Source organism: Trachypithecus francoisi, unplaced genomic scaffold (genome assembly GCF_009764315.1).
Source record: "Trachypithecus francoisi isolate TF-2019V2 unplaced genomic scaffold, Tfra_2.0 Lachesis_group1, whole genome shotgun sequence".
NCBI classification, from domain to species: domain Eukaryota; kingdom Metazoa; phylum Chordata; class Mammalia; order Primates; family Cercopithecidae; genus Trachypithecus; species Trachypithecus francoisi.
This window is the reverse complement of record NW_022681454.1, coordinates 147,210,134-147,228,064: the sequence shown is the minus strand read 5'-3', so window position 1 is coordinate 147,228,064 and position 17,931 is coordinate 147,210,134. Positions and strand designations below refer to the sequence as shown.

Sequence of the window (17,931 nt, the reverse complement as noted above, 5' to 3'; positions counted from 1 at the left end):
CTCCCCCTCCCGGGTTTAGGCCATTCTCCTGCCTCAGCCTCCCGAGTAGCTGGGACTACAGGCGCCCGCCACCTCACCCGGCTAATTTTTTTTTTTTTGTATTTTTAGTAGAGACGGGGTTTCACCGTGTTAGCCAGGATGGTCTCGATCTCCTGACCTCGTGATCCGCCCGTCTCGGCCTCCCAAAGTGCTGGGATTACAGGCTTGAGCCACCGCGCCTGGCCAATCAACGATTTCTTTAAGGACCTCTGGTTCCTTTTAATAGGAAATGGTCAACTTAGCTAGCTTTTTAAATATGAAATTACCCATTTTGGATACATGGTTAATGGACTTCTTAGGCTTTTCTTTCTATGAATTGTCTAGTGCGTTCTTTGACATCCACATGTTGTTAAATCACTTTTTTAAAGGAGCTTCTTAAATTATGTCAAATTTGAATGTTTTAAAAAAGGTGCTCCGTTTGGGAAAAGGAGTGTGGATGGTGGAACCATAGTTTTGCCATCTATTACCAGAATGAGGTAGTTTATAAAACTTTATATTCTATTTTATAAGTGATTGTAATCTCAATATTGATCTCAAAATTTGAAGAAATACCCTATATTTACCTTATGAATTAATTTCATTTCCTCTTGATGTGGTATCTTGAGGTTCTCCAGAGAAACAGAACCAATAGGAGATATCTATATATCTGTATCCAAAAAGAGATTTATTATGAGAACTTGGCTGATGTGATTAGGGAGGCTGAGAAGTCCCACAGTCTGCCATCTGCAGGCTGGAGACCCTGGAAAGCTGGTTGTGTAATTCATTGCAGGTCTAAAGGCCTGAGAACCAAGGGAGCTGATGGTGTAAATCCCAGACTGACAACAGGAAAAGATGAGATGAGCTGTCTCAGCTTCAGCAGTGAGATAGGAAAAAACAGGCAAATTCCTCCTTTCTCTGCATTTTGTTCTATTCAGATCCTCAACAGATTGGATGATGCCCACCCACACTGGAGAAGGAAATCTATACTGAGTCCACCAGTTTAAAGGCTAATCTCACCTGGAAACATCCTCATAGACATACCAAGAAACAATGCTTAATCTGTGCACCCTGTGCCCCAGTCAAGTTGACACATAAAATTAATTATTTCATATGATTTGTGTTACATAAGGTTTTTTTTTTTCCAGTTGATAGTAACTTATAAATTGAACAGAGGATTTTTTGTTATATTTTTATGCTTACATTTTATTTCTTTTTGTCTTAAATCGTAGAGGCAGCCCAAAACCTGTCCAGCTATTGCAGGTGCAGTGGTTTCTAAATCCGAGCTTCACTGACTTATTTCTAGTCCCTCATAAATATTGATTATCACTGTACTACAATTAAATGACTACATTTAATCCCCCACCCCACCAAGTAGATCAGATATATAGTTGTAGAGGGAAAAGTACAATAAAATTTTCATTTTAAAAAGGGTAAAATGTAAGTTCTCTATGTTGATGACTATCCCAACATATCCTCTTGCACAAGAAAATAAGGTAAATTTTAGATAGCACTTTTGAATCTCATCGGCCTTTATTTTTTGACTGATTTCTCCAGCAATGGAGCAAGGTTTTTGGTCAGCAATCTGGCTGCTCCAGTTTTATTCAACTCGTGGATTTTGCTTACCTTGAGAGCGGCACTGGGGAGGAATGTACAGGGGCTGGACTATTTTAGCAGGGTCTGCTTTTTGATATAAGGGCTTCATTTTGGGGATCGTCTTAGAGGTTGAATATCACTGACCTTCCTTGCCAGGACTGGGCTTTTTCTAGGAATACAACTGCAGTGTAACTGCCTGTCAGGCCTCACATTGCTAATAATCAACTCCAAAAGTGTTATCAACATTTGCCAGCTCTTATGTATGACCCATGGCTATTCTTAAGTCATGAGAATTATTAGAGTCTCTTCTGTTGCACTTATGGAATCATTAGAGATTATCTTCTTAAATTGATTCCAGTTGCCCTGTTTCTTCTGAAAGCTACCACATAGGCTCGTTTACATTTGCCAAACAATATTTTATCTCCTTGTTTGATATTTGAAGTCCACTATAGTTTTAAAATGCCTTACAACTCAGATGTCTGCCTGTCTCTGTGTTCTTTAACATAATTTTTAAAATCAATCTCTCTTCATCCATTTCCCCCCTACGCTTCCTGGCCTCAGATAACCACCAGTCTAACTCTTCATCTTTATGAGATCCACTTTTTTTTAGCTCCAAAATATGAGTGAGAATATGTGATATTTATCTTTCTGTGCTTGGCTTATTTCACTTAACATAATGCCTCTAGTTCCATCCATACCTTATATATTGACATCTTTAACTTACCCTACTTTGTGTCTGATTTTTGTGTTAAGATTTAGTATTTTTCCAGCCCAAGGTGGTGGCTCATGGCTGTAATCCCAGCACTTTGGAAGGCTGAGGAGGGAGTATTGCTTGAGGCCAGGAGTTCAAGGCCAGCCTGGGTCTACAAAAAACTAAAAGAATTATGTCGGTGTGGTAGCATGTGCCTGTAGTCCTAGCTGCTCAGGAGGCTGAGGCAGAAGGATCGTTTGAGCCTAGGAGTTCGAGGCTGCAGTGAGCTATGGCTACATCACTGCATGTGAGCCTGGGTAACAGAGGGAGAGCCTGTCTCTAAATAAATAAACATATTTTTAAAAAGATTTACTATTTTCCCAAAAAGCAGTTTATTAGTCTAAAACAGAATAAAATAACTATTTTTACTAATCTTTATGGGTTTGGAATCCTCCTTGCTTTTTATAATCATGATATTTTGTTGTGCTTCACATGCATATCGTTGAAATATTTAGTGCCATTAGCCCAGGCTTAAGCTAAACAATAAGCACACAGTTTTTCCCAACTCAGCGTTGAACAAAACAGCATACACACACACACACACACACACACCACACACACACACAGAGAGAGAGTGTTAGTTTCTGAAATTAGAACTAGTTTTATTATATTCCGATGACTTTCAAAGCAAATAGAAAATGAGTTTCAAAAGCTGAATGTTTCTCAAGTAGTTCCCAATTTTGTTTTATGTTTCTGGTTTATAGAAGCTAGCAGAACATTAATATGTGTACTGCTAATGACCTGTCTTAAAAGCATATAGATTTATTTGATTTTAATGGCCTTAACTGGTTTGTTAAGTGGGCAGGTGAATATATCTGCAAATGCATAGATTTTGTTATATCTGCATTCTTTATCATTTTCATAATAACTTAAAACATGTTTATTAATTATCCTTAGATTTTTTGGACTGTTTATTGGGTTGTTATAGGCATTTAGCTCAGCAGTGGCATTGGATTAATAGATTATTTTTAACAGTTTATGTGACTTTCTCAAAATGAGATAAACACCTATAGAAAAATTACTTAATACTTACTGTGTAGCTGAATAATATAGAACTATGAAGACATCACTAGTAAATCTATCAGTGCAAGCATTTGAAATGATTTAGTTTCTACATAGGTACAATAAGTAAAATGGAATACTTTCTTTTTCCCAAGATGTGTTTGTTAAATTGAAATGGTGTAGTGAGTATATATCTAATGCCACTCGTAAGAAAGTGTGTTTTCAAGGGATTAAGAAGTGTTCTGGTACTTGAAAACAAAAGTGCTTATTTGTTAGCTCTAAAAGCCACAGTGGTGTGCTGATGAAATTTTTTTCTTGACAGTATTAAATAAAATCTAGAGCATGTGAGGATAAGTGACAAACCATTTCAGCCGTATATAGCATATAACGAAATACCCTAAAAGCCAAGGTTGAGTGAAAATGCTGATCAGGCTGCTTGTTATACTTGTCATTTAGATAAAAGAGCTGCTACAATTGAAACAAAGTAGTTGCTGCACCCCCTGACAGTGGCAATGTTGCTGAAATGACAGACACTATTTATTTATTTATTTATTTTCTTCACTAGAGTAGTTGGGGAGGAAGACAGGTGATGGAGACACTGGGAATCAAATTCATTGGCTTCTCTAAAAAGCCTCAGCAACACAGAAAATTAAGGGCTCTCATTTGGGTTCACAGAAAAGATAGAAAAGAAAAAATAGAAAAGTTAAAAGGAAGATAAGGCAATAAACTTTGGTGACAGCATTTATCTTTTTTGTTTACTTTTTTAAAAAAAAACTGTATTTGCCAAGCATGTTTTTGATGTCCCCAAGATAAAATATGTTTTTTAAAAATTCATTTTTGATGCCTTCTTCTAAGGTAATATCCACAGACATTATATAGGTAGGGATAAAAACTTTAATAGTATTTTTTCAAAAGAGCATTTAATCTAAAGCTCCCATGAAAGGATTCTAATGGCCTTGCAGAGGCAGCGTACCAGTTCACACAACCCAAATCACTCTGGGATTTGCTAGTCAGTTTGGTTGGAGGTGGCTTTTAATCTTGCTGCTGCCACTGGCTGGTAACCAACCACTGATAGTCATTTACTTTCTCCCGAACTGTTTTTTTCACCTGCAAATTGGGGATGCTAATTGGTCTGTGTATTAAGAGTTGTTGTAAAGATAATTAGGTGATTTATGTAAGATTTGTAGAACCTTTGCTTATATTCAGCAAATAGTAGCACTGTCATCAGATAAAATGGCACCTTTGACATATATATCATAGTTTTTTCCTGGAGTCTTCTCAAACCAAAGCATTATTCCCTAATAAAGAATGGCTGTCTTTTATGATGTAACATTTCCTGATAGTATGTCCTCTTTTATTCTCTGAATTTGAAATTTGTTTAATCTGTTAACATATAGCAGATGCTTGATGATATTCTGTCCTTTAACCTGACATTTTTATAGCATAGAAGAACATTGAGTTCAGCCATCTTGTATTCTATTCCTTGCTAGTTTTTTTCCCTTACTTTGCAGTGGTTTTCTTTTGTTTCCTGTGGCCTAGCCTACTTTTAGGGAAGAATGAAATAACATATAACTTCTAATTGTATACACCTTCTTCAGTACTGTAAGGAAGGCTTTACCTGTCATCACAAAATTAAAGAATGTTTCTGATTTCCCTGTCATATCAAATGAAGATTACATTGGCAGATGACTTTCAGCCAGTCATCAGGATCCTAAGCAGGGTTGCAAAGTAGTCCTACTCTTTTGCCTCCCCTTCCTAAGCTTCTTTTCACGTTCGACATCTTTTCTTCACTCTTCTGTTTACCCACAAAATGTATCTTGATGAAATATTATGCTTTAGCATTTTCAAGCACCTTATTTCTTAGTATTTTGGTTTAGAGTTACCTTTTTTCCCTTTTCTTTAACCCCAGTCTTTTCTGCTTCTCATCTCCAAATGTTGGAGTTCAGTGGTTTTCCAAAGAAAGCCTTTACAGAAAGGTGTGAAAAACTCCTTGAGACTTTTGGGTTTTAAAAGAGAAGTTAGCTAAGACAATCAAATCTCTGCTTTGTAAAAAATCTGAGACTTCTTGTCAATTTCCCAGAACTTTCTTACCTTCAATTACTGTACATATGGTCCAGTAGTTTGGAATTTCATTTCTGAAAGGTATAAATTGATATAAATTGTAATCATTCATACATAAATTTCAAAAGGAAAGAAGGAATTATAGTTATGGTAATAACTGCATTAATAGCAGCTACACTTGTTAGTTTCTTTTTGTTTGTTTGTTTGTTTTTGTCAGGAGCACTTCTAAGTGTTTTACTTACTTTGGCCTTTAAATCAACCTGTTAAGTAAAGAAATATTTGAAAAATTGAGATTACAGCAAATTTTTGAAGTTAGGAAAACCAACTTATAATACAATAGTTTTAAATACATAACATGGCCCAGAGAAGGGCTTTTGAGTACTAGGTTTGAATCTTCTAGATTTATGTTGATTTTGAGCTAGATAATTCATTTCTTTATTATTAAAATAGAAATATCAAGATTACCTATTTATTATGATAATGTATAATAATGTTTAATAAATTACAAAATGTAAGCTGGAGGTATTATTCTTAATTAGATAACTTCAGGTAAGAGTTCCTAAAATTTTAATAAAGAAAGAAAAAACAGCTACCTTTTCTTTTTACAGCTTTTATTAATAATTAGACCAAAGTCTGTTACGTGCTTTTAAAGGAGTCTGTTAATTCAAACTGTTTGTTTTTAAATAATGTAGTAGGAGATGATTATAAGTAGCCTGATATTTCTTACGCTTTTCATAGTAAAATTTGGAGGCCCATGGATTTTTGAAAAGTAATTTTGTTTTGATTATGTTCTTAAGGTAGTAAAATTCATTGATGGGGACTACTGTGTACTCTTAGGCTTCTTACAGATCATCCACAGTACTACATGTTCTTATCCTGCTTTGTCTTTAGAGGATTGTGATGTTTAATCACAGTCTTTCCTAATAGACACCACTAATTTCATCAGGCTTACTTAGTGCCTTTTTTATTAAATATTCTTTATCAAATAACGTGAAAAAAATTATTATCATTATTATTATGTACCAGGCACTGAACAGATCACTTTATATGCAGGGATTTTGTTAACTAGTGAAGTTACTTCTCAAAGAAGGTAACAAAAAATGTTTTTTTAATTGCAGTCTTCTTACAAAATTAATTTTTAAAGTTTTATTTTACATATCCTTTTTTGAAAGATATCATTACTGTCTCATAAGCAGAGTACTTATCATTCTACTACAGATGTCAACTTTGCTGTTTGTGAAATTATTAAAATATTCTAAATATGTGATTTTTAGCTACTCATACTATTTTCAGGAGTTTTGGTTTTCTTTAATTTGTCTTTTCCCACTTTAATCTAAGTTTTTGTTTCTGTTTTTTGTTTTGTTTGAGACAGGGTCTCACTCTGTCACCCAGGCTGAGTACAGTGGCACGATTACAGCTCACTGCAGCCTCAACCTCCTGGATTCAAGCAATCCTCCCAAGTAGCTGGGACTACAGGCGCACACCACCATGTCCATCTGATTTCTGATTTTTTGTATAGACAGGATCTCACCATTTTGCCCAGGCTGGTCTCAAATTCCTGGGCTCAAGTTATTCTCCTGCTTCAGCCTGCCAGAATGCTGAGGTTACAGACAGAGCCATTGCGCCTGTCCTTTATTTACATTTTTAACATAATATTTTGTTGTTAGACCTAATACTCTAACTTTCAAGTTATTCTATTCTATTTTACTTAAACCTGTTTTTCATTGTATTGTGATTGAGATTTTTTCTTAGTCTGTAGAGTTAAGAAAACCTTCTATAATTCTATTTATTTGTTAGCTTTTTATAGTGTTTAAAATTATTTTTCTGTCTTCTAGAGCTATTTGTGTTTACCTGGAATTATACCACTTTTATACTCTCTAATCAATATTTATTTTTACTGATTTTTTAAAAGAAATTATGACCATTTTTAATGGCCAGTATTTTGAGTCACTTTCCTTTAAAATCTTGCTTTTTAAGAAAAATACTTTGTCAGGCTTGTTAAATTGTACAGTAAGCTCTATGTAGGATGATGGTGCTAGCATCTTCCCAAACTGACTTATAATTTTGACTCTTAATATACTATATAAGTAAGAGGATTCATCAGCATTTACTTTTCATTCTTTTGCAGAGATGAATAAACATCTTGAAATGCTGATTTAGACAATGTTTTAAAAATGCTTTGATGCACTTTGGTATATGACTGACTCTTGCTTAGTTAAATGTTTTGCAGCATTATAACATAGTTGAATTCAGCTCATCTTTTAAAGCAGTTGTCAGAAAAATATGGGCCAGCATGGTAGAATGTATTAGCTCAATACATTGTCTCCATTTTATTATGAAGCTGCTGAGGAAGCTGTGATATACAGCACTGTCATTACAGATCTATTGTTAGGATGGTTCCACAGTCTTCTTTGCACTGCCATTAATTTATAGCAGTAAACAATATGTAGCCTTCCAACTGCAGCAAAGCAGAATCTTTTAATGAGGTGGATGTTATTACCACAATAAATCAGTGCTTTCGTGTAATGTATAATTCAATGTGTGTATTCCCACTGTAACTTCTCTGAGTAAGCTGATAGTGTATCATTGTCATTGCACAGCTCCACTGGTCTTTTTTTTTTTAACTTTCTTTTATTTGGGGACTTCTTTTTTATATGCTTGCAAATAAATGTGGTATGTCTTGATAGCTGTCCTATAGCAGGCTTCAGAAACCAACTGTAACAATAACAGCCAAAATCAATACCGTGGGTTCTACCAATATGGATCTCTGCAAGATGCCATTTTTTTTCAGATGCTAGTGAAATCAATCCTAATTGGTTTTAGCATTATATTCAAGAAACGTGATTCTATAACTATTGATTTTGGGGTTTATTCATTTGGAGAGTAATAAAAATAGGAGCAGATAAAGTGAATACTTAATATGTTGCAGAACCATACAAAAGGAGCATTGATTCTATTTTTAATTCATATAATTTGTCTTCTAGTGATTTTATTTCTTCTCTCTTTTCTTTTCCATGGCTCATTCTTCAGGGGCAGCAACTAAAATACATTTAAAGGCATTTCAAATTGGTTTTGTAACAAAGAAAGAATCCTTGGAGTCAGCTCCATTCTTAACTGGCACATATTTAGTAAGTCAGATATGATTCTTTTGTACAGAAACTAATGCTTTAAAAGATAGCATTTAGTTTACTGTGAAACTGACTTAAAATAGTAATTAAAGATTTTTAAAATTTTGCTTGTAAAGGAAAATGTGCCTTAAAATATGATAATATTTATTAAAACCAAGCTATTGAAAGAGAGTGATGCCAAAGATAGTTTTGAAAAAATAATTAATTTAATAAAGATAACCAAAATGATAAATTTAAGATGTTGCTTAAAATTATATAACATGAAAAGCAGTTTAAAAACTGGTCTGAACATTGCTTCGTTTTCAATAAAATATTTCTCAATGCATCCATTTTAAACCAATTATTTTTGATTTATTTATTTTAACATTTTCTCTACAAATAATCAGATATTTTCTTTCTCTTATAAATAAGGAGTGATTAACTAATAGGTGTTCATAAATTATATAAGGCAAAAGACTGTTGTGTATCTTTTTTAAAATAAAGATTTATTTATTTGTTTGTTTGTTTGTTTGTTTAGAGACAGGATAGGGACTCCCTCCATCTCCCAGGCTGGAGTACAGTGGCACGATCATAGCTCACTGTAGGCTTTAAGGCGCCTGGGCTCATGTAATCCTCCTCCCTCAGCCTCCTGAGTAGCTGGGACTACAGGGACATGCCACTATGCCCAGCTGATTTTGAAAATTTTTTGTAGAAACAAGGTCTCACTGTGTTACACTCCTGGACTCAAGCGATCTCCCACCTCGACTTCCCAAAGCACTGGGATTGTAGGTGTGAACTACTGTACCTGGCCTCTGTATCGTATTAAGAGAAGTAATCTTATATATCATCTCTTTTTCAGTGAATGGGTACTGAAACATTTTGAATAAAGAATAGAGATTTTCTAGAGATCAGAATGTTTTTTTGAGAATGAATTGTTACTTAAAGCAGTTGATCTTAACATTTTTTGAGCCTTAGACTCCTTTGAGACTCTCAAGCATATTCTCTGTGTCTTCATAAGGAAATGTACATGCATAGGCATGATCACACAGAATTTTGCCTGCTATTTAATGAAGTTCATGTATTAACTAAATGACAACAGCAGTAGCAACAATAAAGATACAGATACCAACTAACATTTATTAAGCTTTATCTTATACTAAGCAATTTGCTAAAGGCAATTATTTAATTCAAATTCTTTTACCCAAATTCTAAAAGATTATCTTAAAAACCATAGTTAGCATTCTTTGAATGTTGTCAGGCATAGTTTGTTGGACTTTAATGTGCCTACTCATTTTTATCTTTCAAAACAACCTTCTGAATGAGTATTATTATCATTCTAGTGAGCTCAGGGTTTTGACCATGTTGCTATGTTGCTCTGGGACCTCTGCTGTAAAGTATTATTTTCCAGTATAAGTTCATAATCTGTCTACTATTCTTTTTTTAAACTATATATATATATACTTCATGCAGGCATATTTTTATCCTCTGGTTAAAGTATATACATATATATGTGTGTGTATATATGTGTGTGTGTGTGTGTATCCTATATAGATATATAGGCGTATTTTTATCCTTTGTTTTCACTCACACTAGTAGAAATTTCTAGTTATATCTTAACCCTATTTTCTCACAATTTCTTTCTTGTACTCCATCTTACCTATCTCCCAGTTTTGTTTCATCCTCTTCTAAGAACCCATTATAAGTCAGTCCTTCAGCTTTAAGATTCTGTTTCTGGTTGTTGCTTCTAATTAACTAAATGAGGTTTTATAGGTGCTTTCCAACGTGTTGTATATCTGATATTTCACTTCATGTAATTGTCTTTATGTGATGCTTATTATGGGTTGATTAAAAACCTATGTTCCACTAAAACTAGACTTAACGGAGAAATGATGGGTTCATCCATTCACTTACTTATATATTGTGTTTAACTTGTGTTGAAAAAAAATTGCTTTTCTTTTTACTCCCAAAATTATACTGTGTTGCAGCTTAAATAGTATATATTTTTAAAATTCGCTTTTATACCTACCAGTAGGATACCATTACAAGACAGGAAGATGTGAAGGATGATTACATTCATGTATTCTTTGTTTTTCCCCTGCCTATTGGCAGCCAATAGGAGCTCTGAACCCAAAAAGAGCAGCATTCTTCGCAGAGCGTTATGAATCATGGGAAGACGATCAAGTTCCAAAGTTTCACTATGGTACTCATTACTCAACTGCAAGTTTTGTTCTTGCATGGCTGCTAAGAATAGTAAGTTCAATTTGAATAATACACCATGACTAAATAAATTCAATGTTGTGAAGGATATGCAAAAATTAGAACTCATCAGCATCTTTTTTTGAATACTAAAAAAGTCAGTTTAAATGATTGAAGTTCTAATTATAAATATCTCTATATCTCATTTGGCTTGTGTTGCCTTAAAAATATTTCATCTGGAGTTGTATGAATTTTTTTTCTTAAATTTGCCCCTTCAGATGGTTGCTATCTTACCAGATTCCAAATTGTAGCATAAATTCTTTTAAAATGCAGTCTATTAAAATAAGAACTAAGTAAGTTGTTACTAACACAGACATGCATTTATATATTTTGGAAAGTTGCCCCAAATGGAATAAGGTAAGTTTGTTGGTAAAACTAAGGCTGTCGTGTATTGATAATATATTGGTTAAACAAGAAATGTTTCTGTGAAATTGAAAGGTGATTCATCTACTAGAAAGCAATGTCTTTGGGAAAGCATTAGCAGCACATCATTAATTAAAGCTTGTTAGAAGGATACAGGCAGACATAAATCCTAGAAGTAATTTATAGTGCTCAGCTAATTTCAAGCAATTATCCACTAATATGTGTTTAAGTGTTCTTTAACTAAGAGGAGGCTTTTAAATCATCCAAACATTTTTCTTTTCTTAATCATAAATTAAATATTGAGCCATAACAGTAGGAAAACTACATGCTGGACTATTCTCTGTACTATGAAGAAAATACATCTAATTTATGTCTGCATGATATTAATAAATTATTCTTGGAAAGGAAGGCTACCTGAAGAAAATGTTGCAAATACCAAATTTTTGAAATATTTAGAAATATTTCTTTTGAGGGAAAAATAACTTGAGAACATTAATGTAATAATATATATATAATTATCATTGTATACCTAGTTTATATTACTAGCTAGGACCTATTAGTCATTAAAATATTTAGTTCTAAGGATTTATAAAAACCACATTTTTATGCCTGAGGGAACCTATGGATTTTTTAATTGCTATTTTTTAGGAGCCTTTTACAACTTATTTCCTAAATTTGCAAGGAGGCAAATTTGATCATGCAGATCGAACTTTTTCATCGATTTCCAGAGCTTGGCGAAACAGTCAGCGTGATACATCTGATATTAAGGTACAGAAATGTTTTGTTTTATTGTTGTTATTGCCAATGCATTACTTATTAAATGAATGTTGAAAATTTTCTCTACTGCCATGCAACCCTATTTACTAAAGATGAATCTCAGAAGATAAGTCCTTAATTGAATGGCCAAGAATTATAGCATTTCTCTCTCTGTCTCTGTCTCTTGTCTTTCCCTGTGAGTTTTTGTAGTTGTTGTTTTGTTTTTGTTTGTTTGTTTGTTTGTTTGTAGACAGAGTCTTACTCTGTCCTTCAGGCTGGAGTGCAATGGTGCGATCTCGGCTCACTGCCACCACCGCCTCCAGCGTTCAAGCAATTCTCCTGCCTCAGCCTCGCGAGTAGCTGGGATTACAGGCGTCTGCCATAATGCATGGCTAGTTTTTTGTGTTTTTTTTAGTAGAGACGGGGTTTCACCATGTTGACCAGACTGGTCTGGAACTCCTGACCTCAAGTGATCTGCCTGCCTCAGCCTCCCAAAGTGTTGGGATTGCAGGCGTGAGCCACTACGCCTGGCCTCTCCCTGTAAGTTCTAAATGACTGTCTCTCTTCTATCAGAATCTCTCCCTCCTCACTCTCTGTCTTTTGTTGTAGAGTGTTTTTTCCCCCTTTCTCTTTAGAATCTTTCTGTTGAAGGGATAATAAGGTAGGTAGTGTGGATGTAAGGCATGTAAGGCACCATGCGTAATGGGATTCTGAACTTTTCTTTTTGGAAACAAGGTCTCACTTTGTCCCTCAGGCTGGAAGTGCACTGGCGCAATCACAATTCACTGTAGCCTCAACCTCGACCTTCCAGGCTCGAGTGATCCTCCTGCCTCAGCCTCCTGAGTAGCTGGGACCACAGGCATGTACCACCATACTAGGCTAATTTTTGATTTTTTGTAAAGGTGGGGTCTCCCTATGTTGCCCAGGCTGGTCTTGAACTGTTTTAAGCGATCTTCCTGCCTCAGCCACCCAAAGTGCTGGGATTACAGGTGTGAGCCACTGTGCCTGGCTGGAATTCCAAACTCAGCGAATAAAATTACTATAGTCTGAAAAATACCATGAGAAAAATCTCAGACATAGATATTTAGATATCCTATGTACCTGTTCTTAAAATAATTGTGTTTTGCCTGCCACTGGTTCTAAACGCATACCTGACTTTGCTCAGTAAAGGATTCCATTATTAGTAAAGCAAAATAAGAGTTATTCTATCTATATGCATGAAAGATCAAAGGATCAAAAACTTTGCACAGTAGCTAATATAATCCTTACTAGAATTTTGCTTCTACCCACAGAAATACAGTCTTTTTTTTTTTTTTTTTACGTAGTGCCTTTTTCTGCAAGGTGTACTGTGTTAGATCTATTAAGTATAATGAGATATCCCTATGGTTTTGAAGTTCCTTATAATTCCATAGAGAAATATGACGTATATAAATAATTATACCATATGGGAGAAAATAACTGCCAGATGAGAAATATTGGAGTCCAAAAGAAGAAAAGTTCTACTAATGTGTATGTTACTATAGAGTGCTTAAAAATTTTTTTTTTTTTTTTTTTTTTTTGAGACGGAGTCTCACTCTGTCGCCCAGGCTGGAGTACAGTGGCCAGATCTCAGCTCACTGCAAGCTCTGCCTCCCGGGTTCACGCCATTCTCCTGCCTCAGCCTCCCAAGTAGCTGGGACTACAGGCGCCCGCCACCTCGCCCGGCTAGTTTTTTGTATTTTTTAGTAGAGATGGGGTTTCACAGTGTTAGCCAGGATGGTCTCGATCTCCTGACCTTGTGATCCGCCCGTCTCGGCCTCCCAAAGTGCTGGGATTACAGGCTTGAGCCACCGCGCCCGGCCTGTATTCACATCTTACTGTAGAGTACATTGTTTGTGTGAAAGATACTTTATTAAAGGAGATTCTATTGTATGCAAAAATAATCTTTTATTGGGACATCTACAGGGTTTTTGATCTCACAAATAATATACTCTGATACACTCTTGAAAATTATATATTGTATTCTTTAAAAATCACCAGTAAATAGTTTTGAACTAGATGTGTAGATAAAAATAAATAAGAGTAGTTAACAGATTTAATAATTTTGTTAAATTTTACCTCTAATCTCAAAGCTGTTTAATTACTTATATAACTCTTTTGAGAAATAATAAGAGAAATGAAAATATTGATAAGCCTGATATTTTGTTATGAAATTGAAGACTTATGTGTGGGGTTTTTTTCTTTCCAAATTCCTTGATTTGTTAAGCATCTCATGACCAAATTTTAACCTCATACCTACGTTTGCTACTAGAAATATAAACAAAAATGAAGTCATGAATTTGAGGATTGTTTTTTCCTGCTTTATAATAGCAATAGTAGATATCTTCAGCTTTCTGCCTCCATCTGTACTAGACATTCCTGTTCATTGCTTTGATGGACAGGAGGTACATATGATAGATGCTAGTAGTTTTGTTTTATCTTCTTCCTGAATCTCAGCCTTTTTCTTTCAAGATTCTTTAATTAGTTTGTATTTGGTTTCATTTTCTCTAACAATTCTTTAAAATACCCTACCTGTAAAAAAAATAAAATAAAAAGAAACCTAAACAAAACAACTATAACATCAAAAGAAATCACCTGCTCTTCTTTACCTTTCTTCTTCCTTTTCTTATTATTCTTGTTTCATCACAAATAATATGGAGTCAAATCCAGCTCCCTCTTATGTTTGGAAGCTCAAAATTTTTTCAGAATTTACTTTGTGAGGCCTACTGATATTTTTCCACCAATGTGTATATTCTCCTTCTTCTCTATCTCCACCCCCATGCCCTGATATCTGTAGGATAATAGATAGGGCATTGATAAATTACCCCCATTTTTATGTTGATAACCAGGTAATTAGGGCCCTAAAACTTAGTGACTTTCAAATACTTTGACAACTATATAATATATGGTTATATGGGCTATTTAAACAACCTCCTATTGGTTGGTCTTTCTAAAACAGGAGGGATTTAATCATGCCTCTGTTGTTGTTTTGATCCTATTTTTAAAATGTTACATTTTGACACCTTAGAAAGCATATTTAAATTATTATAATAAAGATAAATGTATAAGAACACACTTAAATTACTATAATAACATAAATATTTCATTCAGCTATCACATATTCCAGGTAGAATCATTATTAGTTATAATTGTCAACTTTATTTGTATTGTCTTGCTGGAGTTCCTAGAAATACTAAAGAAATGTTAAACAGTAGAGAGCAGATGGTGAAATATGATGGTGGGGTGGTAGGAATCATTTTATTGAGTAGATCCTAAAGCATACCTTGCCTGATTAATATAGTATACATTCTGTAAAATGTTTTTGTGAGATTTTCCAAAAATGAAATGTAAGGTATGTAGAAGATTTAAATTTTTTCAGAAAGAAAAAAATAAGAATAAGGTAACATTTCTGGTAACTTAATTGTTTTTTTTTTTTTTTTTTTTGCTGAGGGGGAGTTGTTACTTTAATATCTTAAAAATCCCTATTTCTTAAATTTTGCCAATACTCAAAGAATAATATTACCCAAAATTGAGGTTATTCCTATGAAATAAAGGTTTAAAATGTTAATTATTTTTATTTTAAAGAAGAAAGAGACCTTTCTTTTTTACACTAAAGCAATCTTTTATTTATAGCACAATTTACCGTTTTTAAAGTTTTGTGTATCATTTGTATTTCTCTGCATCACTGGTGATTCCATTTCAGATCTGACCTCTCAATGATGGCCTTTATTCTGCCTGAAGAAGCAGATCAGTAGTGTTGATCAGTTTTCTAAGTAGGCTTAGAGACTCTCTAATGGAAATATAATACAAACCACAAATATAAGCCACCTATGTAATTAAATGATTTCATAGTCGTATTTTTAAAAGTAAAAAAAAAATTAATAATTTGTCTTAACCATATATTTCCAAAATATTATTTCAATATATAATCAATATAAAATTGTTAGATATTTTACATTTTTTGATATTAAGTCTTCCAGTGGTATTTTATACTTAACATTTCTCTATTTACGTGACACATCTGTGTTCAGACTAGCAACACATTTTGTGTTCAATATCCATTTGTGGCTAGTGGCTGCTGTATTGGGCAGTGCAGATTTAGGGTATTGTTTTGGAATCACATCAAGGGATAGTTTGGGCTTATGGAAAGAATGCCTTCACCCTTTTTAAACAATGATGTTTCTGATGTGTACTTCATCTAAAAATAAACAGATAATTAGTACCAACAATCTGTAATCTTGAAGACTGAAATGCAGAGTATTAAAATTGGGTTGGAGAATCATCACTGTGATAAATAATATTTTAAAATCCCCAGTACATTCTGTGTTTTAAATCTTTAAAATTCACTTAAATTTAGAAACTGGGGTTCAGAATAGATTATTTTCTTCAACCTGAAGCTTGAATTATTATGACCAAATTTTATGTAACAAATTACAGACTCATGAAGTTTAAATGAATTTGACTAGACAAATACATCTAAATATTGGGCAAATATCTAAACTTTTCTAGGCAATTTATTGTCATTGATTTTTTTTCCCCTCCTCTTGAGGTTGCGTACTCATTTCAGATACTTTTAGTGTCGATAAATTCAATCTAATGGTGAAGTACAATCTGACTTGCTGCAGTTTAAATTCTTTTCTTTCTGTACTGTAGAAATGATTACTACTCTGTACTAGAACATAGAGGGAATCATAAATGTCACCCTGGTTCATTACTTTGGAATGGGGACAGTAATAAATGGATCTGAAACAGGTTGTTGGAGAACCATACTTTTTCAGAAACCCTGAATTTAATATAATAATATATTATTAAAATATAAGCTGTACAAAAGTAAATTAGATTAAAAAGTTTGGAGGAACCCTGAGATATCATTTACTTTTAAAATTTTGTATTTTAATTGTGTTTATCCACTATCAGACTCTGGTTGTGGTACAGCACCAAATATGACATAACTCTTGCCTTCAGTGGGCTTTTGCACTAGAGGAGATACCTACAATAAAACAAGTCCAAGCAATTTAGTACAGTAGGCTCATGCTCCTTGGGCTCATCGATACAGCATCTGAAATGACGAGAAGGAAGAGGAAAGATGAAATTCAGGACCAATCATGGGGGGCCTTCTGCTTTGTGAAAGAGGATGAACTTTATCTTGGGTGCAATGGGGAGACTTGGGAGAGTCTGAAGCAGAGAAGTGACATGAGTAGATTTTGTGCTTTTAAGAGATCACTGTGATTGGTGTTGAAATATGTATTGCCCTTGTCGATGGCCCAGAGTGGATCCGTTTCAGATCCTTGCCTAAGTTGTTAATTAGGCAAGGAGCAGTGAAGGCTTATATTCAGTAGTGCCAGTGGGGCTAGAAAAATGTGAATAAATTTAAGACATATTTAGAAGGTAACTGCTAGGATTTGGTGATTTGTCTTGTGAGATGAGAGAGAAAGAGTGAAAGATTAAATTTGACTTGAGCATATATATATATATATATATATATATATATAGCACAGAAGAAAGAACAAGTTTTGTTAGGTCATAGATATTTAGCTCCCTGCCTTTAAGAAGAAAACTATGAGAAGTCAATTAAAATCCCCCAAAACACGTTTAGTTAGGTTAGCATTTATTGGTTATTTGCTATATTTAATATAGAGTGCATTTAGAATTAAAAGAATAAGGTAGACATAGTTCTTTAGTTAGCGTATCTCTCCAGATGTAAAAGACAGGCATATATAAAATAATTTTTAGTACATATTAGATAGTGATAAGTGCTATAGTAAGATATAAACAAAATTAAATTAATTCTGACTGGGGGAGACGGGATTGCAAATGACTTTACAGAATAAGTGATTTTTAAGCTGTATCTTAAGGGATGCAAGAGAGTCTAACAGACCTCCCACATTCATGTCTCTAGCCTGTATGTTTATCCTGATATCTGACTACCTCCTCGACATCTCCATTTGAATATATAAACTGTATCTTAAATTTGACATGTTCAAAACTAAATTCCTGATCTTCATT

The 17,931-nt window shown here is 34.0% G+C and overlaps 1 protein-coding gene across 5 annotated transcripts in view; it reads left to right on the top strand.

The window, feature by feature from the left end:
• LRBA (LPS responsive beige-like anchor protein) overlaps window positions 1-17,931 on the top strand; it is a 787,299-nt gene that overhangs the window by 596,912 nt on the left and 172,456 nt on the right. For all 5 annotated transcript variants that reach the window (XM_033215458.1, XM_033215456.1, XM_033215457.1 and 2 more), the window contains 2 exons: window positions 10,642-10,782; window positions 11,800-11,919. In XM_033215458.1, coding sequence (XP_033071349.1) covers window positions 10,642-10,782; window positions 11,800-11,919 — 261 coding nt within the window. The remainder of the gene's footprint in view (window positions 1-10,641; window positions 10,783-11,799; window positions 11,920-17,931) is intronic.